Below are 23854 nucleotides of genomic sequence, written 5' to 3'. Positions count from 1 at the left end.
CTGCCTCATGACTGAACTTTACGGAACCACAGTTCAGTATTCCAATTGTGGGAGCAGCCCAGTTGATCACAGGAAAATATATGGTCTACAGGAGGCTTTGTGAGAGACAGGTGGTGAGAGGAGGCTTTGTGAGAGACAGGTGGTGAGAGGAGGCTTTGTGAGAGACAGGTGGTGACAGGAGGCTTTGTGAGAGACAGGTGGTGAAGGCTTTGTGAGACAGGTGGCAAGGAGAGGCAGACCAAGTATGGGAAGGAAGCTACCTGGACAGTTTCTTAGACCTCCTACTAGCGCCGGGGAAAGTTCTGGGTGAATCCTTTGGTGCGGACGGCGGAGGGGGCGACAGCAGGAGGGGGGTGCGTTCGTGGCTGGAGGTGCCGGGGGTGGAGGACTGGGCCTTCTTGGGGGGGGCTGTGCTATCCTGGGGGAGGAGGTGGAGGTCGAGTTAGTGATAGACAAACAGACCTACACAGCAAAACACAGAGATAATAGATAAACACTTACGTAGCAAAATATAAATAGAAAATAGATAAAGAGACCTATGTAGCAAAAAATATAGAAAACAGATAGAGACCTATGTAGCAAAATATGGACAGATAATAAATAAAAGGAAAATATAGATAGAAAATAGATAAACAGACCTATGTAGCAAAATAGATAGAAAATAGATAAACAGACCTACATAGCAAAAATAGATAGGAAAGACCTACATAGCAAAATAGATAGAAAATAGACCTACATAGCAAAATAGATAGAAAATAGATAAACAGACCTACATAGCAAAATAGATAGAAAATAGATAAACAGACCTACATAGCAAAATAGATAGAAAATAGATAAACAGACCTATGTAGCAAAAAATATAGAAAATAGATAGAGACCTATGTAGCAAAATATAGACAGATAATACATAAAAGCAAAACATAGAAAATAGATAAACAGACCTATGTAGCAAAATAGATAGAAAATAGATAAACAGACCTACATAGCAAAATAGATAGAAAATAGATAAACAGACCTACGTAGCAAAATAGATAGAAAATAGATAAACAGACCTACGTAGCAAAATAGATAAATGGACCTACATAGCAAATCATAGATAGAAAATAGATATATAAAGAGATAAAGACAAACCAACACAATGCCATACAATTATGCAACCCAACAAGTCAGTGCAGCTCTCAAAGCCAATCACGTACACTCACCCCCTCCTCCTCATCGGACTCCTCCCGTGTGGGGGTTTGTGGTAAAGAGCGGGGGTGCCTGGGGGGGCGTAGCGTCCATGTGGGGGGCAGTGTGGGGCGATGGGGGGCCAGGGGGGGTGCGTCCCAGCGCCGATACACTGCACTGTTGAACACGGCTTGTAGTGGGTTTAGTACTGCCTGTGGGATAGTAGTGGACAGTTTAATAATGGTGATAGTACAAACAGCTGAACAATGATGATAGTATAGGATGTGATACAGAGCATTACGAGAGACATGGAGGTGGTTTGGCCATGTAGGATGGAGAGTGAGAGACTAACTAGGAGAATGTATGTGAATGAGGTGGAGGGGCAGAGAGGGAGGGGGAGACAGGATGAGATGAAGGGATGGATTGGAGAGTTATTCAGAGCATTAGCAGATACACTGGGGTGGTTTGGCCATGTGGAGAGGATGGAGAGTGAAAGACTAACTAGGAGAATGTATGTGATTGAGGTGGAGGGGCAGAGAGGGAGGGGGAGACCAAGAATGAGATGAAGATATGACAGGATGCAACAGAGTGTTAGGAGAGATACACTGAGGTGGTTTGGCTATATGGAGAGGATGGAGAGTGAGAGACTAACTAGAAGAATGTATGTGAATGAGGTGGAGGGGGGGAGAGGGAGGGGGAGACTGAGGATGATATGATGGGATGGATTGGAGGTATGAGAGGTGGGTGTGAGTTGGGATGAGGGCACTGAAATGGCAAGGAACAGGGCAACATGGAGGTGATTTGTTTATGGCCACCCCTTACAGGATTAAGGCATCTGGCAATAGATAGATAGATAGACTGATAGATAAATGAGTGTGGGAAAGGGAAGTATGGACGGTGATGAAGCTGGGGAACTGACAGCAGAATGAGTTGGCTGCAAGAATTCTATAAGGAAGAGTATGACAAGACTGAGTTGGCTGGAAGAATTTTGTATGGATGAGTGTATGAGAGGAATGAGTTGATTGTGGGGTGGAGTTAGGATTCCAGGGGCCTGAATGTTATGTCAATGAGTGTGTGGCCCATTTCACTATTTTTTTTATTTATTTTCACAGCTTGAATGCTAAGTTGAAGCAGCATGAAATTCAATAAGCCTTGGTTAAATAATAAATAATAATAAATAAATGATAAATCGTAACTCACCATCAAATACCAGACAGTTGAGAGAGAGAGAGAGAGAGAGAGAGAGAGAGAGAGAAATGAGAAAACAAGAAATCCATACCTCACCATCAATAATAAATAAATAAATAATAAATAAAAAGTAATAAATAAATAGTAACTAATAAATAATAATATAAATAATAATAAATCAATAAATAAAATAAATAAACAATAACTAAATAAATAATAAATAAATAAATAAATCCGTAACTCACCATCAAACACCAGATGGTGAGGATAAAACCCTTCTGTAGGTTATCTAAGGCAGTTGAGAGAGAGAGAGAGAGAATCCATACCTCACCATTAATAATAAATAAATAAATAAATAAAAATAATACATAAATAATAAATAAATAAATAATAATAATAAACAATAACTAAATAATAAATAAATAAATCGGTAACTCACCATCAAATACCAGATGGTGAGGATAAAGCCCTTAGGCAGGTTATCCCAGGCGGTCCACAGTACCAGGCCGTTGATGATGTTGGGAAGCCAGCACACATAGAAGACCAGGTTGATCAGGAAGAACTTTTTCATTAGGCTGTCTACAATGGCCCGCTCTGACTGGGTGTATCTGTAATGGGGGGAAAATACAGGAAAATACAGGGAAATACATAATGAAAATACAGGAAAATATATAAAAGAATCAGGAAGAATTTTCTCATTAGGCTGTCTACTATGGCCCGCTGTGACTGGGTGTATCTGTAACATGGGAAAATACACAATGAAATACAGGGAGATACATAAAATACAGGAAAATACATAATGAAACTACAGGAAAATACATGGAAGACCAGGTTGATCAGGAAGAATATTTTCATTAGACTGTCTACAATGGCCCGCTCTGACTGGGTGTATCTGTAACAAGAAAATACACACGGAAATACATAAAATACAGAAAAATACATAAAATACAGGAAAATACATAAAGAAAATGCAGCAAAATACATAAAGAAAATGCAGCAAATACATAAAGAAAATACAGGAAAATACATAATGAAAATACATAAAATACAATGAAAATACATAAAATAATCAGGGAAGAACTTTTTCATTATACTGTCTACTATGGCCTACTCTGACTGGGTGTATTTAACAGGGAAAATACATGATGAAAATACAGGAAAATACATAAAATACGGGAAAATACATAAAATACGGGAAAATACATAAAACACGGGAAAATACATAAAACACGGGAAAATACATAAAACACGGGAAAATACATAAAACACGGGAAAATACATAAAACACGGGAAAATACATAAAACACGGGAAAATACATAAAACACGGGAAAATACATAAAATACAGGAAAATACATAAAACAGGAAAATACATAAAATACAGGAAAATACATAAAATACAGGAAAATACATAAAATACAGGAAAATACATAAAATACAGGAAAATACATAAAATACAGGAAAATACATAAAATACAGGAAAATACATAAAATACAGGAAAATACATAAAATACAGGAAAATACATAAAATACAGGAAAATACATAAAATACAGGAAAATACATAAAATACAGGAAAATACATAAAATACAGGAAAATACATAAAATACATATTGAAAATACAAGAAAATAAAATGAAAATATGAGGAAATACAAAGTGAAAATACAGGGAAATACATAATGGAAATACAGGACATGCAAAAAATACAGGACATGGGAAAAATAAAACAAAAAGAGACATGTTTGGTCTCAAGGGCTTAAGTGCAAAAAAGGTCCTCTGAAAAGACCAATTATAATCTATCTATCTATCTATCCCCAGACGCCTTCATCCCTTAAGGGGCAGCCTCAAACAAATCGCCTCCATGTTGCCCTGTCCCCCGCCATCTCACTGCCCTCCCCCAGCTTCCCCCGGCTCCTCTCCATCCCTTCATCTCATCCTCCTTTAACAAATTTTTCTGAGTTGTGAAAAAAGACGCTTTATTCGCTTAAACGGGGAGTGGAGGGAGGGAGAGGGAGGGGAAGACCGAGGATGAGGTGGAGGGATGGAGTTGAGAGGTATATGAGGGAGGGGGGAGTGAGTTGAGGGGAGGGCAGCCAAATGGTTGGTGACAGAGCGACTTGGAGGCGTTTTGTCTGCGGCCACCCTTTGCGGGATTAGGGCGTCGGGCTATAGATAGATAGACAGATAGAAAAAAGGCAATTTCAAAATGACACTTAATTGTATCAGTTGTGTCTTCATTATTTCATCTTGACAAATGCCTGACAAGAAATCTCTCTCTCTCTCTCTCTTTTTTTTTTTAATGTGAGGAAGATGGAACCAAAGGCTAGAAGTCCACTGTGAGAGTGAGAGAGAGAGAGAGAGAGAGAGAGAGAGAGAGTCAATCATTTCAAGATGCCTGGACACATTGCATTTAAAAGATTGGGAAAAACAGCTAAAGAAAAATCCCTAAAATATTCTCTGTAACGATGATAAAGTATTTTCTGTAACGATGATAATACATAAATATTCTCTGTTTGGCCATGTGGAGAGGGTGGAGCGTGACAGACTGTTGAGGAGAGTGTATGTGAGTGAGGTGGACAGGGGGAGAGGGAGGGGGAGACCAAGGATGAGATGGAGGGATGGAGTGGAGAGGTATATGAGAGAGGGATGTGTGAGCTGGGAGCAGGGCAATGAAATGGCAGGGGACAGGGCAACATGGAGGCGATTTGTTTGTGGCCACCCCTTACGGGATTAAGGCGTCTGGCAATAGATAGATAGATACATTCTAAGTAACGATGATAATACATAAACATTCTCTGTAGTGATGATAAAACACACGCACATAGACCCACCTGCCACGCACGGACACGATCTGCGTCTGTACACGGGAGAAGGACATGCGGTACAGGATGGGGTTAACCACCATCACCCACACGATTGGCAGGAACGAGCTCAGGTAGTTAGGCAGGAAACGGGCGTAGGGGTTGACCTTCTCACTGTGGCAGCTGTGGGGGAACAAGGTCGTCAGAGGTGGTGGTTAGTGACGACGCACAGTTAGTTCTTTGTTAAACTGCCTCACTTCAAGGTTAATTTCTCTCTCTCTTTCTTTATTTCTCTCTCTCTCTCTCTCTCTCTCATTTAAAGTTGCTGGCAATTCATAGTACAGTTAGCTTTAAGTCTGACTCTCTCTCTCTCTCACTCACTTACAGTTGCTGGTGATTCACAGTAAAGTTAGCTTGAAGTTAGATTTCTCTCTCTCTCTCTCACTCACTTACAGTTGCTGGTGATTCACAGTAAAGTTACCTTGAAGTCAGATTTCTCTCTCTCTCTAAATAGCATACAAAACTTCCCTACTTTCACGTATACGTTTTCTGGACATTTTATATATTTTTGTATATCTCAAAATCCAAAAATATACACCCACAGCAAAAGGGTTAACCAAAGAATACAAGCCCTATTATTTCTCCTAATATTCTGTGCTCCTTCTCCTCATGCCTTAACCCACTCTTACTTGACATCAGGAAGGTAATAGGCAATAAATCACTTAGGAAAAGGTGTTAGGGAAAAAAACAAGCTCTATTCTTTCTCCTAATTTTCTGTGCTCTTTCTCCTCGTGCCTTATCCCATTCTTACTGGAGATCAAAAGGGAAATAAGCAAATAAATCACCTTGGAAATGGTGTTAGGGAGGAATACAAGCCCTAATCTTTCTCCTAATATTCTGTGCTCCTTCTCCTCATGCCTTAACCCACTCTTACTTGACATCAGGAAGGTAATAGGCAAATAAATCACTCAGGAAAAGGTGTTAGGGAGGAGTACAAGCCCTATTCTTTCTCCTAATATTCTGTGCTAGATCAGGAAGGCAATAAGCAAATAAATCACTCAGGAAAAGGTGTTAGGGAGGAGTACAAGCTCTTTTCTTTCTCCTAATATTCTGTGCTTCTTCTCCCATTCTTACTTGAGACTAGGAAGGTACCAGGCAAATAAATCACTTAGGAAAAGGTGTTAAGGAGGAATGTAAGCCCTATTCTTTCTCCTAATATTCTATGCTCCTTCCCCCATTCTTACTTGAGACTAGGAAGGTAATAGGCAAATAAATCACTTAGGAAAAGGTGTTAAGGAGGAATGTAAGCTCTATTCTTTCTCCTAATATTCCATTCTCTTTCTCCTGATGCCTTATACTACTCTTACTTGAGGTCAGGGAGGTACAGGACGAGGAGGCCAGCCAGACACAGGGCGAGTGGAGGCAGCCATGCGATGAGGTGGTACAGCGTGTGTGAAGGGGGCGGTGATGTGCTCATGGCCAGGCGTACATCCAGCGCGTACACGAAGCTCCACATGTACGTCGCTGTATAGAAGTAGTGGATGATGGCCTGGGGGGGGTAGAGGATTTATTTATTTATTTTTTTAATTATTATTATTTTTTTTATCATTTTCATTTCCTTCCTATCTATCACCGTCATCGCCTACATCAACACTGTCATCATTATTATAAACATTACCATCATAATTATCATCATTATAACTGCATCATCATCATCATCATTATAACTGCATCATCACCATCATCATTATAATTAAATACATCATCAATCATCATTATAATTATTGTCATTATCAACAGTCATCATTAGAATCACATCATCAATCATCTTTATAATTACATCATAATCAACATCCATAATCATTATATTTAACATCATTATCATCATTAATCATCACTATAACCACATCATCATCATCATTATACAGTAATCACATCATCATCCATCATCATTTATCTAACTATCTATAGCCAGACGCCTTAATCCCATAAGGGGTGGCCACAAACAAATCCCCTCCATGTCGTCCTGTCCCCTGCCATTTCACTGCCCTGCCCCAGCCCCACACACCCCTCTCTCATATACCTCTCCACCCCATCCCTCCATCTCATCCTTGGCTTCCATAATCATTCTAATTATTGTCATTATCATCATCATTCACCATCATTATCATACAATTATCACCATCCATCATCATTACAACTATCACAACATCATCATCATCATCATCATATTCTAACCCTAAATTCCATATAAAGAAGGGGTGAGGTAGAATTCAGAATAAACAAGCAGAGAAGTATGAGAATTATCAACCGTCTACCCAGCGCAATATTCAACACAGTAATTCAAGTAACTGGAATCCCGACCACATCACAATATCCATCCGTCCATCCATCACCCAATCCTACGTTGCCCCATGAGGAGCGTAGAAGCCCGGGGCTAGGCAAGTTGGTCCTGACATTTAAGATGAGAGTAACCAGCCTCACTCATCCCTGAGTGGCATTACATGAGCAATAAACCCCAATCACCCCTTGGATATAAACCTTCACCGGTTCAATCCGATTGGAGCGCCTTAATTACCCACTAAACCACCAGATGCCATTATTTGGTTATCTGGTTACCACCCAGTATAGTACAGTAAATGGTTTCCTGGTGTACAGGAAACCATTTGGCTTATCACTGTGTAGAGTCACCCACAGGCAGAAGGAAGAGGAAAGAATGAAGGAAAGACAGACAAGGGAGTGTAAAGTCACCCACAGGCAGAAGGAAGAGGAAAGAATGAAGGAAAGAAAGAAGAGGAAGGACAGAAGAGAGGAAAGGGCAGACACCCAAGCAGCACTACATCGAGTGAGTGGATGGTGAGCGCTCCCACCAGCCACAAAGATGGATATACATAAAGAAAGAAATAAACTGATAAATATCAATAAAAATAAATAGATAAATAAATAGACACAGATAAGTAGAGTATACGCACCGATGTAATGACGCAGAAATATTGGCCTAGGGCGCTGTCGTCAGGCTTTGAGCCGAAAGTGTCGTCCGCCAGCCACGACGCCGATCGGATCAATATGCCTGGGGTCGGAGGAGAGAGAGACCGTTGCTGTTTTATTTATCTATCTGTATTTATATCTATCACTCAATTTATCTATCTGTACTTATATCACTCAATTTTTATCTATGCAGAGGTGGTTACTTAAATTTATCTATCTGTATTTATATCTATCACTCAATTTATCTATCTGTATTTATATCTATCACTCAATTTATCTATCTGTATTTATATCTATCACTCAATTTATCTATCTGTGTTTATATCTATCACTCAATTTATCTACCTGTCTTTATATCTATCACTCAATTTTTATCTATGCAGAGGTGGTTAATTAAATTTATCTATCAGTATTTATATCTATCACTCAATTTATCTATCAGTATTTACATCTATCATTCAAATATATAATACAGTAAATAAATAAAAAAACTCACTAAAAAATAACTTACTTATATTTCTTAAACAATTATTAAGAGGAAAATAATAGATAGATAGACAGATAGATAGACAGGCAATTTTTAAACAGGAAATTATGCAAAATTGAAAAGGTCAGGTATATTTTGAACAAATTTTAAAAGATGGCCGTATATGCTGCCTTTCTTGCCATCATCTTCAACATCATTACCACCACCATCAGCATTCTTGTCTTCCTCCTCCTCCTCCCCATCACCATCATCATCATCGTAATTATCTTGACCACCATCCTCATCACCATCATCATCCTCTTCCTCATCATTATCATCATCATTACCATCCTCCTCATCATCATCATCATCACCAGCATTATCCTCTTCCTCCTCCTCGTCATCACCATCATCATCATCCTTGTCATCATCATCATCATTACCATCCTCCTCCACTTCATCACACACACACACACACACACACACACACACACACACACACAGCTGCCCACCACTAAAGAGAAAACACACACACACACACACACACAGAGGTGACATGATAATGCTATATAAATGCATATCAGGAAAGGAGAAAATAGACATAAATGATTACTTAACATATGGAGAAGCATCAGCAAGAGGACACTGCAAAAAACTGCATAAGAAGAGAGGTGATAAAGACTTAAGGAAATTCAGTTTCCCAAACAGAGCAATTGATCAATGGAATGCACTACCGAATGAAATAGTGTGTGCCAAAACAATTCACAAATTTAAGGATATGTACGATAAATATGGTCTAAGACACGGGACAATACGAGCTTGACTCATTCCTGTAAAGATACAATTAGGTAAGAACAATTAGGTAAGAACACACACACACACACACACACACACACACACAGCTGCCCACCACTAAAAAGAGACAACACACACACACACACACAACAACCCAGCACTAACCAAACGAGGCCATCAGGTCAGCAGCCGCCAACCACTTTATGATAGTCCTGCCTCTCGTCCGAACTGATCGCCCCGTCCGACTGCCATTGTAAACAACACCACCGCCATTGATGCTCTCGATTGACTGCCACGGAATGATCTGAAACAAGGATGTAAATAAGTAAAATAAAAAAGTAAATAATAAACAAGTAAATAAATAAGTTAATAAATAAATAAAGTAAATAAATAAATAAGTAAATAATATATAAGCAAATGAATAAATAAGTAAATAAATAAATAAAATAAATAAATATGTAAATAAGTTAATAAATGGATGGAAAAGGGATGTTGGAGGTGTGTGTGTGTGTGTGTGTGTGTGTGTGTGTGTGTGTGTGTGTGTGTGTGTGTGTGTGGAGAGAGAGAGAGAGAGAGAGAGAGAGAGAGAGAAGAAACAAACCCTCAAACAGCCTCTTACCTGGAACAGCGCACCGCCTATGCCAAACACAGCAGCCACGATGGACACAACATTGTAGGGGACGGATTGGAAGTCAGAGAGAAAGTCCTTACTGAAGGCGTTGTTGGTGGATAGGCAACACAGTGACTCAATGGTGGGACTGGCCATTGTGGTGGTGGTGGTGGTAGTAGAAGTAGCAGTAGTTGGTGGTGGTAGTAGTAGTAGCAGTAGTTGGTGGTAGTAGTAGTAGTAGCAGTAGTTGGTGGTGGTGGTGGTGAAATTGCTGCTATTACTGTTGTTGTTGTAGCTGTTGTTGGTGGTGGTGAGGGGGTGTTGTTATTGTTCTTGTTGTTTTTGATGGTGATGGTGATGGTGGTGGTGGAGGTGGTGGAGGTGTTGTTATTTTGGTTGTTGTTGCTGTTATTGCTAGAAGTAGAGGAGTGTTCTTGTTATTAATATTATTGTAGCTGTTGTTGCTGGTGGTGGTGATGGTAGTGGAGGTAGTATACTTATTATTATAATTATTATTTTATTTATTTATTTTTTTTTTTTTTTTGGTAGGGAGGGGGGGGGGTTAAGATGCTGTTGATGGTATAGTCTGGGAAGCAAACAGAACAATGAGAATATGTACGAATAAATAACAATGTACTGTGATCCTAGACTGAGACTGCGTGTGATATAACAGACTGAATGTGTGCTGGTGTGTGGATCAGTAGGAGGGATCTGACTGTGTATGTAGGCTACTAAAAATAATATGGGTATTTTCAAGGGGGTGAAAGGCTTGTAAATGCAATGTTAATAAATAATATGGTAGTTTTAATTGATTCTGGAAAGGTGTCAAAATAATCAAACGGAGTGTATATGATTTTAATGTGCAAATTGAGCTTATAAAATGATGTGAGGGTGTTATGGTATATGTGGATGTAGTTAACTAAAAAATAATATGGGTACTTTCAAGGGGGGAAGGTCTTGCAACGTTAAAAAATAATCCAAGTTTTAATTGATTTTGGAAAGGTGTCAAAATAATCAAAGGGAGTATATATATGATTTTAATGTGCAAATTGAGTTTCAAGGGAGGGAAAGCCTTGGAAATGCAATGTTAATAAATAATTCAAGCTTTAATTGATTTTGGAAAGGTGTGAAAATAATCAACGTACTGTATATATGATTTTAATGGGCAAATAGAGCTTTCTTTACTTGTCAAATGATGTGAAGGTGTTATGGTATGTGTGTATGTAGTTAACTAAAAAATAATATGGATACTTTCAAGGGAGGGACAGCCTTGTAAATAAATCGTTAATAAATAATCCAAGTTTTAATTAATTTTGGAAAGGTGTCAAAATAATCAATGGGAGTATATATGATTTCAGTGAGCAAATAGAGCTTTCTTTACTTATCAAATGGTGTGAGGGTGTTATGGTGTGTGTGTGTGTGATGGTATATGTGTTATCCCTCATGCATCTTCCACTAACATCCCCTTTCTCTCTCCTGGCCAGACATCACCTGTTGACAAAATTAATACAGTACTATTTTCGTAAACAAAGGTTCGTATATAATAAACTCTAAAATAAAACTGTGACTACATTTTCACATCATAAAAAAAAAATTATAATAAATAAAAAATGGTAGCTTTACAATCTTCTCAGCCATCTTGCTTAAAATTTTAGTATACGACCATAAGGCACACAATCAATATTTGCACTCACAATCTATCTATCTATCTATCTATAGCCCGACGCCCTAATCCCGAAAAGGGTGGCCGCAGACAAAACGCCTCCAAGTCGCTCTGTCACCCACCATTTGACTGCCCTCCCCCCAGCTCACTCCCCCCCTCTCTCATATACCTCTCAACTCCATCCCTCCACCTCATCCTTGGTCTCCCCCTCCCTCTTCCTCCCTCCTTAACAGTCAATGTCACACCCAGGTCCCCAGTAACACCACTCAATGAACAATGATAAGAGGGAAACCAACTTTGTCCATAGTTTGTATTCTCAGTTATGGAAGCTTCTTAACACCCCTTCTAAAGCCATTTATTCTGCTTATTTACACATTGCTATCCTCTTCTATCTATCTACTGCCAGACACCTTAATCCCATACGGGGTGGTCACAAACAAATCGCCTCCATGTCGCCCTGTCCCCCACCATTTCATTGCCCTGCTCCCAGCTCACACACACCCCTCTCATATACCTCTCCACTGCATCGCTTCATCTTATCCTCAGCCTCCCCTTCCTTTTCCCTCACATACATTCTCCTCGTCAGTCTCTCACTCTCCATCCTTTCCAAAGTCATTTATTTTGCTTATTTACACCTTGCTATCCTCTTTAGTGTTGTCTAAATCACTTTAAAATCACCATACACTTCACAAATAACATACAAAACTACATGAACCACCCATATCCAAAACTAAACTGCTAAGGAAGAGGTGTTAGCGAGCTTCCTTAATCACCACACACTTCATAAATCTCTATCTATCTATATACCTAGGCTGCTTCCCCCAAGGAAAGGGAGGTAGCCGAGACAGGACGACTCACTCTCCATTTACTCATCCATTCAAACATTCATTCGCATCTTAGCCCCAAAGGGGAGAACGGACAGATCCTCACCGCATCACACCGCACAAGGGTCAACTGCGCAATGCAATCAGTGACATCCACAGCAGGGCCCGACAGCAGAACTGGTTTACCCCTGCCACATCATAACAGACCCATCCCCTTACCCGCACCTGACCTGACTAGCTGATCAGACCAAATGCGGGAGAATATCCCCTCAGGGCTGCGTCATCACTTATTCATTCACAATTTCTCTCCATTTATTTCTGTCACGCACAGCCACTCTTCCTTGCTCAACAGACATCCCTCTCGCATCCAGCGCTCTCTTCACACTGTCCATCCATCCTATTCGTGGTCTTCCTCTCAGTCTTACACCTCTCACATCAGATCTAGTTATCTTTTTCACCAATCGCTCATTATCCATTCTCTCCATATGCCCAAACCATTGCAACACCCTCTGCTCAACTCTACCAGCCATCTCCCGAACAACTCCAGTTCTCCTTCGCACTTCATCATTTCGCACTCGATCCATACGCGTCACTCCACACATACTCCTCAGACATCTCATCTCCATTACATTCAAACTTTTCCTCTCTGCTACACCCATATTCCATGTTTCAGCCCCATATAATAACATACAAAATTATATCAACCACCCACATCCAAAACTAAACTGCTAAGGAAGAGGTGTTAGGGAGTCTTCTTAAGCAATGAGATAAGGGCCCATGAGTGTGATCAGCGTGAGAATCAATAACACATGAATTAAGAGTTGCCCAATGTGTTATTTGTGAAGATCCACTCACTTGATGTAGTGCTGCCTACTTCTTCCTTAGCCTTTATCATTCTTTTTCTGTGCCTGCCCTCCTCTCTTCCTATTTCTCCCATCTTTCCTGTCACTTCTTATTGCTTTTCTTTCCATTACAGGTGGCTTTATATTGAGCGACAAGCCAAATGGTTTCCTGTAAGCCAAGAAACCATTTACAACGCTGGGTGGTAACCATATAACCAACCCATATGTGTTCCCTAAGTGTCAACAAGTGGGTTGGTGGAGGGTTAGTGCCCCTCCCTGTAAAACAAATAACTCAAAGTCAAATGGCCACCCCTTACGGGATTATGGCGTCTGATAGACAGATAGACATTCCTCTATGACCCTGCTTCTTTATACCTGTAGCTCATATATATATTAAAGACAGGTTGTAATTATCTATCTACAGCCAGACACCATAATCCCATAAGGGGGAGGCTGTTTGATTTTGAGTAAGTTGTTTTACAGGGAGGGGCACTAACCCTCCACCAACCCACCTGTTGACACGTAGGGAACACACATGGGTTGGTTATATGGTTACCACCCAGTGCTGTAAATGGTTTCCTGGCTTAAAGGAAACCATTTGATGTAATGCCACCTGTAAAGGAAAGATGAGTAACGAAAAGTGACAGGAAAGAGGGGAGAAACAGGAAAAAGAGTGCAGGAGAAATTGGAAAAGAGGAGGGCAGGAGAACAGGAAAAGAGGAGGGGGAAGGGGGAAATAGGAAAAGAGGAGGGGGAAGGGGGAAATAGGAAAAGAGGAGGGCAGGAGAAACAGGAAAAGAGAAGGGCAGAAGAAATAGGAAAAGAGGAGGGTGGGAGAAATAGGAAAAGAGGAGGGTGGGAGAAATAGGAAAAGAGGAGGGTGGGAGAAATAGGAAAAGAGGAGGGTGGGAGAAATAGGAAAAGAGGAGGGCAGACAGAAAAAGAAACATTGTACCAAAAAGCACCCTGGTTTGTGTGGGACTGGAACCCGCCTCGCCACTGCAGGTCTCAAAGTTGTATGCCCATCATGTAATTATAACACCTTTTCCCTTTCAGAGCCACACCCCAGCCTATTGCAGCATGGATGGTAGTGAATTTAAGCTCTTCCCTTCACGATGATCGACAAGTTGTATATGGTGCATGGATCCGTAACCTATCCATCTATCTATCGCCAGACGCCTTAATCCCGTAAAGGGTGGCCACAAACAAATCACCTCCATGTCACCCTGTTCCCAACCATTTCCCTGCCCTCCACCCAGCTCACACCCTTCTCTCTGATATACCTCTCCACTTCATCCTTAGTCTTACCCTCCCTCTCCCCCCCTCCACCTCACTCACATACACTCTCCATGTTAGTCTCTCACTCTCCATCCTCTCCACATGGCCAAACCACCTCCAAAAAGGAAAAAAATTATAACTGACAGCCATAAATCTTTTAAACCTGCATTGGTGAGGTGGACCCAAACATGACACAGGAGAGGGTGTGATACAGTACGATGTTAATAATACCTACAGTTCGTTCACCTTAACCTGGCAAAATTTTTCATCCTTCTGCAGCTATTTTCCTGTACTTCAATGGCAAAATAAGAGACTAATATGACTCTACATCATAACACTTCTTCATGACTAGCGCCATACACCTGGCTGTCCACACTCGCTGATTCAACTTTCGCAGGCTTCGAAGATTCGTGGATTGCCCAACTGTGGAGCCAAGACTGAATTTAATGGGCATGATTGCAAGGAGTTGGGGTATATATGTAGCTGCTGACTTGCCCAGACATGAGTGTGGGCAAGTCATCAGCTATTTGTGATACTTTATGCTGCTTTCAGGTCCCAGATATGGTTTACTGGGTACAGTATGTGTACACTTGCTCACAGAGGCCACCCAGAAACCAAAGGGTTGATGCCATATAAATCCCAACCAGACAGTACACTGCACAAACCCCACTCCACACACCACAACCACACAAGCCCCACACCACAAACCAGCACACCGCCACCACACAAACCAAGTAACCACCCTCCCTCCTACTGCTGCCTAGTGGTGGAATAGGGGATTGTGACGATCTCTTCGGTGCATGACCTGCCGACTCATCCACCATTGTGTCTGGGTGCATGTGACTCGTGCCTCCAATGCTGGCTGTTGTTTGTGGCATTGAGCTGGTTTCTTTCTTTCTTTCTTTCTATTTATAACACCCAATGCACTTTCCTCCATAGTGCAGAATGTCAGATGCGTCAATGTTGGTGTCAGGTAAGGAAGATGTACAGAGCTGATGAGGAGCAATAGATACTACAAAGACAGAGAAGAGACGAGAGAGATATATAATGGAGGTATTTGTGGCCACCCCAAACGGGATTGAGGCGTCTGGCAATAGATAGATAGATAGATTTTCTTCCTTTCTTTCTATGTATAACATCCATCTAGCTCTTTCATCTAGGCCAAAATGTCAGGCACGTCAAAGCTGGTGTGTGAGGTAAGGAAGATGTATACAGCTGATAAGAAGCAATATATACTAGAGAGACAGAGAAGAGAAGAGAGAGAGATATATAGATAATGGAGGTAATTTCTTCCCTTCTTTTTATTTATAACATCCACCTAGCTCTTTCATCCACAGTACAGAATATCAGGCAAGTCTTAATGTTGGTGCGTGTGGTGAGGCAGATGTATAGAGCTGATGAGATGAAGAGACTAAAGACACAGAGAAATGAAGAGAAAGAGAGATATATAACGGAGGTAATTTCTTTCCCTCTTTTTACTTATAACATCCAACTACCTCTTTCATCGTCAGTACAGAATGTCAGGCAGGTATTAATGTTGGTGTGAGTGATAAGGCAGATGTATAGGGCTGATCAGAAGCATAGAGACTAGAGACAGAGATGTAGATAATGAAAGAGAACTGAATGCTTAAATAACTACTTGGCACCACAACAACTCAGCTAAATGGGACACATGAAAATGTTACAACCTCCGTACTAGAAGAAAATCAATATCTGCTTCCAAGAATAAATAAAACAAAGAACAAAAATAAATAAATAAATGAATAAATAACTATACAAGGTGGAGGATGTGCTCAAGGAAATCAAAATTATTACCCAGGTAGCAAGAGGCTCCCCCAAGCATGGAAGACAGACAGTAGGCACCATCCACCCCCCTATGCCTATAGAGAAACATCTGACACAGGTCCACCACACTCAGACACTCAACCAACAAGTCTGTATCTATTGGCAGACACCTTAAACCCATACAGGATGGCCACAAACAAATTGCCTCCATGTCACCCTGTCCCACGCCATTTCACTGCCCTGCTCCCAGCTCACACCCCCTCTCTCATATACCTCTCCACTCCATCCCTCCAATTCATCCTTGGCCTCCCCCTCCCTCTCCCCCCCTCTACCTCACTCACATACACTCTCCTCGTCAGTCTCTAACTCTCCATCCTCTTCACATGGCCAAACCACCTCAGTGTGTTTCTCCTAACGCTTCCCATCACATCCATATCTGGCTATACCCTCAGTGTGTTTCTCCTAACGCTTCCCATCACATCCATATCTGGCTATACACCAAGACATATAGATAGATACATAAACAAACAAATGGACAGATACTGGTCTCCTATGGGTACTTCCGGCCACCATCACATCTAAATACATTAAAATTAGTCTAGGTTGTGGTAGGTTAGGTTCGGTTACCACATTTTAACATAAATCGGTAGAAAAACAATAAAATTCAGCTAGGTTACAGTAAGTTAGGTTTGGTTACCACATTTTAACATATACGAAAACAATTGCAACAGAAACTGCATAAAGACGCCCAAATCGGCCACACAATGTAACAAACACATAAATAAATGAGCGTGTGAGTGTCTGAAGCTGCTAATATACCAGATTTTACCAGCCAGGACATGTAGGCAGTCAAACTGCGGGGGCCAGGCCAGCATGGAGGTGATCTGTTTGTGGCCACCCCTTATGGGATTATGGCATCTGGTTATAAATAGTGACATAACAGCGGGGGCCAGGCCAACATGGAGGTGATCTGTTTGTGGCCATCCCTTGTGGGATTATGGCATTTGGTTATAAATAGTGACATAACTTTCTTCCCAAACAATACCAGTACTGCCTGAAATGTAACCTACTCCATCCTTACTTAATGTATGGAATCACAGAAGAGAAGAGCGAAAGGAGGAACTTGGTAAAGAGGGAGAAAGAATGGGAAAGGCTGGAGGGGGGGGGGAGGAATAAATCATGGCAGAAACTGAAAGGAGGAAATTAGGGTAAATTATTGCAAGTTGCCAAAACAGCCCCTAGGTTGTGCAGTAAATTTTTTTGGACCTAACCTGCTGTGGTGGAATGCTTACCTTAGAGTTAGGTATCATACTATGCATTTATGATGGTAATATCCCTGAACCACACACTGGCAACTTGTAAAATAATACCGAAACTGAAAGGAAGAAATTAGGCCACTTAATCTGGATCATTACCTCAATCTTTACCCAATTCTGAAGCTGAGAACATGATATCTTATGTACAGTACCACTAGGCTTATATAAAACTACCTCACCTTAACGAAACCCTCTTACCTGTGAAATATATTAAACGAATTATTTTTGAATACACCCAGGCGGTCACACCACAATTCAAACTTCACTTGCAACGGCCCTATATGAACTTAGTATTTTTTAACTGCAATTCACTCATGACAATTCACAATCATAAGCCTGACATTGGAACTTTTGGCGACTCAACTTTCACCCCCAATAAAATCAATAAAAGTAATCTGACATACAAAAACTACCTAACAACCAATAGCACTTACCTTCACTATAAACTCCTCCACTGGCAAGAACTTGTAAATGTGGATAAACTTGTAAAAAAATCGATATGTGGAGAAGCCAGTCAGATCCCTCAAAGGCTTTGTTTACATCACGTGTCTCCATCAGCGCTGCCAACATCACTAGTATACAAATATTCATGTTTTCTTGTATTTTATCTATGTATTCTTATATTACCCGTCTATTTCTTTCTAACATTTAAAAACAAGAATTATACGTCATATTTAGCGCTTAGAAGATACTGGATAATTATGCATAAATTGTAAGTGGCATCTTTGGGGATTGGTATCAGTTTACATAGATTTATATATAAACTAGAGAGGATGCATCGTCTGTAGCTGACTCTCTCTCTCTCTCTCTCTTCCTGTTTACCGCAATGTGATAAAAGTTATGAAAAGCGATAATAGGCTACAGTACGAGAGAGAGAGAGAGAGAGAGAGAGAACGTCAGTTACCGATTATTTTTTTTAATGCAAGAAAGAATGAACCCAAGGCCACGACCCCGCAAAACTGATCCCTCCAAGAAAGAAACAAAAACAAGACAAGAGAGAGCCAAATTCGCGATCCGTTCACATCGTGCTTAATGTTTAACAAGAAGGTATCCACAGAAAAACACTAAATTCACCTTGCTCTTTTATTTCCTAACTCTTCATACATTCTACCTGCTAATGCTACAAAGTAATATACTAGGAAACAGATGTCCACACTGAATATATATGGATTGTGTCCCAGCTCACCCGGTGCGAAATTTGACATACTATACTCCATTTACTCTAACTTGGCCTAAAATAATCACCCCTTCATACTGAATGTTGAGTTATAACAGCAAAATAGCACTAAAACAGGATGTTAGTCATGAAGAAGTGCTGTGGAAAGGATGTAGAGCCGTAGTAGAGTCTTTTTCTGCCACTGAGCTACGTGCAATAAGCTGCAAAAGGATGAAAAACTGGGCCAAGTTAGCGTGAAAGGAGTATGGTAATATTTCACACCTTAATGTTGTTACAGATCTGCCCAAATGGCGATAGAAGCCCACAGATCTCCCCAAATAATGAGGGGTATTATTTTTTTACACCCCAATCTTTACTATAGTAGAAAATATAGGCTAGATCTCCCCTACATTTTTACACTTCAACCTGTACCATAGTAGCAAATCAACATCTCCCCAAACATTTTTACACCCCAACCTGTACTATAGTAGGCTACAGAGATCTCCCCAAATGATGAGGGATACAGTACATTTTTACACCCCAACCTGTACTATAGTAGCAAATATAATCTCCCCAGATTGAGATAGTAGGCCACAGAGATTCTCCCCAAATAGTGAGGGATACTTGTTTTACACCCCAACCTGTACTACAGTAGCTAATATAATCTCCCCAAATAGTGAGGGATATTTTTACACCCCAATCTGTACTAAAGAGGTAATATAATCTCCCCAAATAGCAATAGTAGCCCACAGAGATTCTCCCCAAATGATAAGGGATACAGTACCATACTTTGTTACACACTGAGGTGGTTTGGCCATGTGGAAAGGATGGAGAGTGAGAGACTGACGAGGAGTGTATGTGAGTGAGGTGGAGGGGGGGGAGGGAGGGGGAGGATAGGAAGCATTAGGAGAAACGTACTGAGGTGGTTTGGCCATGTGGAGAGGCTGGAGTGAGAGACTGACAAGGAGAGTGTATGTGGAGAGGCTGGAGTGAGAGACTGACAAGGAGAGTGTATGTGAGTGAGGTGGAGGGGGAGAGAGGGTGGGGAAGGCCAAGGATGAGATGGAGGGATGGAGTGGAGAGGTATATGAGAGAAAGGGGGTGTGAATTGGGAGCAGGGCAGTGAAATGGCGGGGGACAGGGTGACGTGGAGGCGATTTGTTTGTGGCCACCCCGTATAAGGAATTAAGGCGTCTGGCAATAGATAGATAGATAGATAACATGAATATATACAGAACTACAGGGTGAGTCGTCTTTTGCACCCCCTTCACCATTGGGTACATCTATCTATCTATCTATAGCCCGACGCCCTAATCCCGCAAAGGGTGGCCGCAGACAAAACGCCTCCAAGTCGCTCCGTCACCCACCATTTGACCGCCCTTCCCCCAGCTCACTCCCGCTCTCCCTCATATACATTGGGTACACGCAACTTTCACTGGAACCCCTCACGCCATGACATGCAGTAAAGGCACATTTTCTTCTTAGTTTAATTTGCCATACAACATTAATAATAATAATAATAATACCCATAACAATAATTATAATAATAACAATACGGTAATAGTAGTAGTAGTTGTAGTAGTAGTAGTAGTAGTAGTAGTAGTAGCAGCAGCAGTAGAAGTAATAATAATAATAGTAATAATAATAATAATAATGTCTTAATAACAGTGAGGAGAATGGATGACAACGTGGTGAAAAGGGTATATATGAGCGAATTTGAAGGAGGGAGGAGGCGAGGTAGGCCAAGGAGAAGGTGGAGAGATGTGGTGGATGAGTGTGTGAGGAAGAGGTTTGGAAGTTGGTGAGGCTAGGGAACTGACAAGAGATCGAGCTGGCTGGATGAATGTTGTAGGAAGTGCATGATCAGGGATTTGGCACCCCTTTTTAACGTGGCAGCGTCCGGATTGACTCAATCGGATGCGTTTATGTGAAGCTATAGAACGTGGTGAATATTTTTGGCGTATCTAATGCAGCCAGGATTTCGAGGGCTTGAAGGATGAGTGAATGGAAGCGTGGCCCATTGAGCTGAGCAAACTTTGGCTGTCTGGACGTTGCTACTCCTCACCCTGCCCTACGGTGAGAACGAAGGTCCGGATGATGATGATAGTAGTAGTAGTAGTAGGCCCTAGTAATAGTAGTAGTGGTAGTAGTAATAGTAATAGTAGTAATAATAATAATAATGTCTAAAGTGCTGGTCAGTTCATAGCGGTCGACACCCAGCTGGCTATATGCGACGCCACGGCATCTATCTAACTACATATTGTGCAGTACAATTATAAGTAGGCTGCTTCCCCACCCAAAAAAGGGGCCAACATACAGCAAAACAAGTTATTACAACGACAAGTTTGTTTCTAATTAGTTTTAATCATACAGAACCTTGGAATATATCATTAATTTACTCCAAAACTGTAATCTCGTCTCCGTAACCTTTTCCCAGCAAAAACTAATATGTGCGATAATTTTACCTCTCATAATTAAGATATTTTTAAATGAAGAAACACAAGACAAGAAAAAACTCTGATCTCTCCTGTGTTTGTCCTTCACGTCAAAATAAATCAGTTATGGGACAGAACTACTGGCAAGAAATCCGAGTTATAAGACAGAACTAAGAGTAACAAATCAGAGTTATGAGATAGAACTTAATCGTAAAACTGCTGGTGACTCTGGCCCTGATCCACCGTGTTCACCCTCGCCAGACAAGGTACCAGCTGAAGACTTGTGTGCAGAGGCAGAGAAGGAGCAGGAGCAGTACAGTCTTAAGGAGCACACTGGTCATTCTGGCGGTGCAGTTCCTTTGGGTCCCGTCGCTGCGGTCCGTTGTGGCAGAGTCGAAAGATGGACCTAGAAAATACCCCGGATCTTGGCGGCGTCTGTCCTCAAACTGGCGTGTGTGTGTACCCCGCTGGGATATCCGACTTATGTGAGTTAAGTTCCACTCTTGGCTTAGCATTTCATCGTATCTACCTCCAGTCCGGCTTCTGGGTATGTTTCGCTGCCATGTTTGTCCATTTTGAGCCAAGTTCTGCTCCCTGTTTAGCCTGTCAGTCACCTCTGCAGTGGCTACCAGCTTGCAGACTTGCCTCACTGCAAAGTATACATGCAGAGGGAAGCAGGCTGCACCCAGAATGTAAACCAACAGATAGAGGGATGTGGCCAGATTTGCCGTGAGGTGGAAATGGCCAAAGTGAAGGCTGTATGCAAGGACGAGAGCATATACCATGACACACAGACAAACCACAAGCCCACTCAAGCACACCTTCAGCCACATCACCATCACCAGTCGAAACCGCAGGACTTCAGTCTTCAGAATCTTCACCTTGGGGCCCAGGTTGGCGAGCGCTTTCCTCGAGGTGATGCTCCACTTGACGGCACACACAAACCAAAGGAAAATGGAGGCGCAGCTGAGGATGAGTGGAAGGACGCAGGCCATCGATGTCTCCAGGTTGGCATGGCTGGGCGTGGGCGTGGGCGTGGGCGTACCTAACACAGTGGGCGTAGCTTGTGATGTCGATATTTCAAACCTGGAACCTTCCGTTGTGGGTGACTGGGCTTGTGATTTGACCTCCAGACAGTTTTCAGGAGGGATGAGTGTTTCTGGCTGATCATGGGGACTGTTTCTTCGTGGGTCGCAGTCAGACCAGTAATACGATCCGTGAAAATCAATGTACACCGGATTTCCTTCGGCTTTAATTGCAGTGCTGCCGATATAATCATTCCCTCGTCTACCGTTAACTGAAGTCCATGACCGTTGTGACCGGTACTCTTTATAATTCTCTTTCCAATGTCCAAACAAGGTCTTTAAGGAGTAACCGACTTTGAAAGAATGATCTGTTTTGAAATAAGCAAGGGTGTTGTCTATTCTTATTTTTTCCCCTTTAGATGAGTGTTTAAATCTATATGGGCATTTCCCCTGGCAGTTCAAAGTCACGGAAACACTCCCATCGCTGACCAGCTTCACTTTTGCCACTGTTGCACGAGGATCAGGAAGCGGAAGACTGAAAGTAAACTGACCCGAGAGGATGAGATGTGTACAGGAGCGGGAGACATTCAAATCCATCCATGCACCTGCTTGAATATCTTCTCCTGGAATCTGTAGACAGTTTCCGTTGGACTTGCAGATGCCGTTGGTCAGTTCGGCTTTCAAATAATGCTCCGAGCCGCCGTTGGTCAGCGTAAAGTCCAGTTCGAGTCTCCAATTTGAAGTAACGGATTTTACGCCAATGGTTCTGGGCATCGCTGTGGTCATTTCCGTCTTCTCATAAATCAGACACTGTTCCATAGACTCACCAAGGCACAGAAAACACAGAAATATCACCAGCTTCATAACGAGGACCATTTTGAATGTGTAGAGTATATTTTTCCTTAACAAACTCTCATTTACCCCAGTTTGTTTGTGCCTAAAACAGATGTAGGGACCTGGTTTGTAAACTGGACGGTTGTGTCGTACCTTGAATTTGGCTCTCTTTGGTATTTTGTTTTCTTCTTGGAAGGAACGGTTTGCGGGCTCCTGGCCTTTGGTTCCTTCTTCCTTAAAAAAAAAAAAAAAAACGATAAATACAGCCTCACGTCCACTGCCAGCTCTTGATCCCATGCGACTCCAGGGCCGGTCAGACTCCTGGACAAAGCCTGTTTCCTCTTTCTCCTTCACCCTGCAGTACAAATAAAGATCAATACCGCAAATTGTGTTCTAGGCGAAGACTTTGACTGAGAAAACATTATATATTTGCGTTAATGGCCTTCATATATAGTTCATTCTTTTAAATTATTCGGAGGAATGTTCGTCTTTTTGCAACTTATTTCCCGATGCTCAGAGACAGAATGAGACAAGGTTATGGCTCGACATTATCTCCATGGCACTTCTTCGTGACTAGCAGCGCATTCCGTCGTTAATCTTGTCACAACTCTGGATTGCAGGCAGCCATTTTAGGCCAAGTTAAAGTGAAGAGGATATAGACCAGGGGCGATGATCTGTCTG

The 23854-nt window shown here is 41.5% G+C and overlaps 1 protein-coding gene across 1 annotated transcript; it reads right to left on the bottom strand.

Moving 5' to 3' along the window:
* Nucleotides 1-256: 256 nt before the first annotated feature.
* Nucleotides 257-10171, bottom strand: LOC145390573 (G-protein coupled receptor 143-like). Its single transcript, XM_080265386.1, has 8 exons — nt 10025-10171; nt 9571-9709; nt 8129-8226; nt 6524-6705; nt 5187-5339; nt 2795-2963; nt 1203-1379; nt 257-418 (listed from the first exon to the last, which is right to left on the bottom strand). Exons 1-8 carry the CDS (start codon nt 10169-10171, stop codon nt 257-259), a joined length of 1227 nt encoding a protein of 408 aa, XP_080121512.1.
* Between the last annotated feature and the right edge of the window lie 13683 nt (nt 10172-23854).

Source organism: Coenobita brevimanus, chromosome 15 (assembly GCF_032717465.1).
Source record: "Coenobita brevimanus isolate Jiangsu-jjx chromosome 15, ASM3271746v2, whole genome shotgun sequence".
NCBI lineage: Eukaryota > Metazoa > Arthropoda > Malacostraca > Decapoda > Coenobitidae > Coenobita > Coenobita brevimanus.
This window is presented reverse-complemented; position numbering and strand designations above follow the sequence as displayed.

What these genes read in the sequence shown, in the direction of transcription:
- LOC145390573 (XM_080265386.1), bottom strand. Translation starts at nt 10,171, where the DNA reads ATGGCCAGTCCCACCATTGAGTCACTGTGTTGCCTATCCACCAACAAC. An exon ending in ATCGTGTCCGTGCGTGGCAG is followed by an intron (nt 2,964 to 5,186) that starts GTGGGTCTATGT and finishes CCCCCATTACAG; the next exon opens with ATACACCCAGTCAGAGCGGG. An exon ending in AGTCCGATGAGGAGGAGGGG is followed by an intron (nt 419 to 1,202) that starts GTGAGTGTACGT and finishes CTCCTCCCCCAG; the next exon opens with GATAGCACAGCCCCCCCCAA.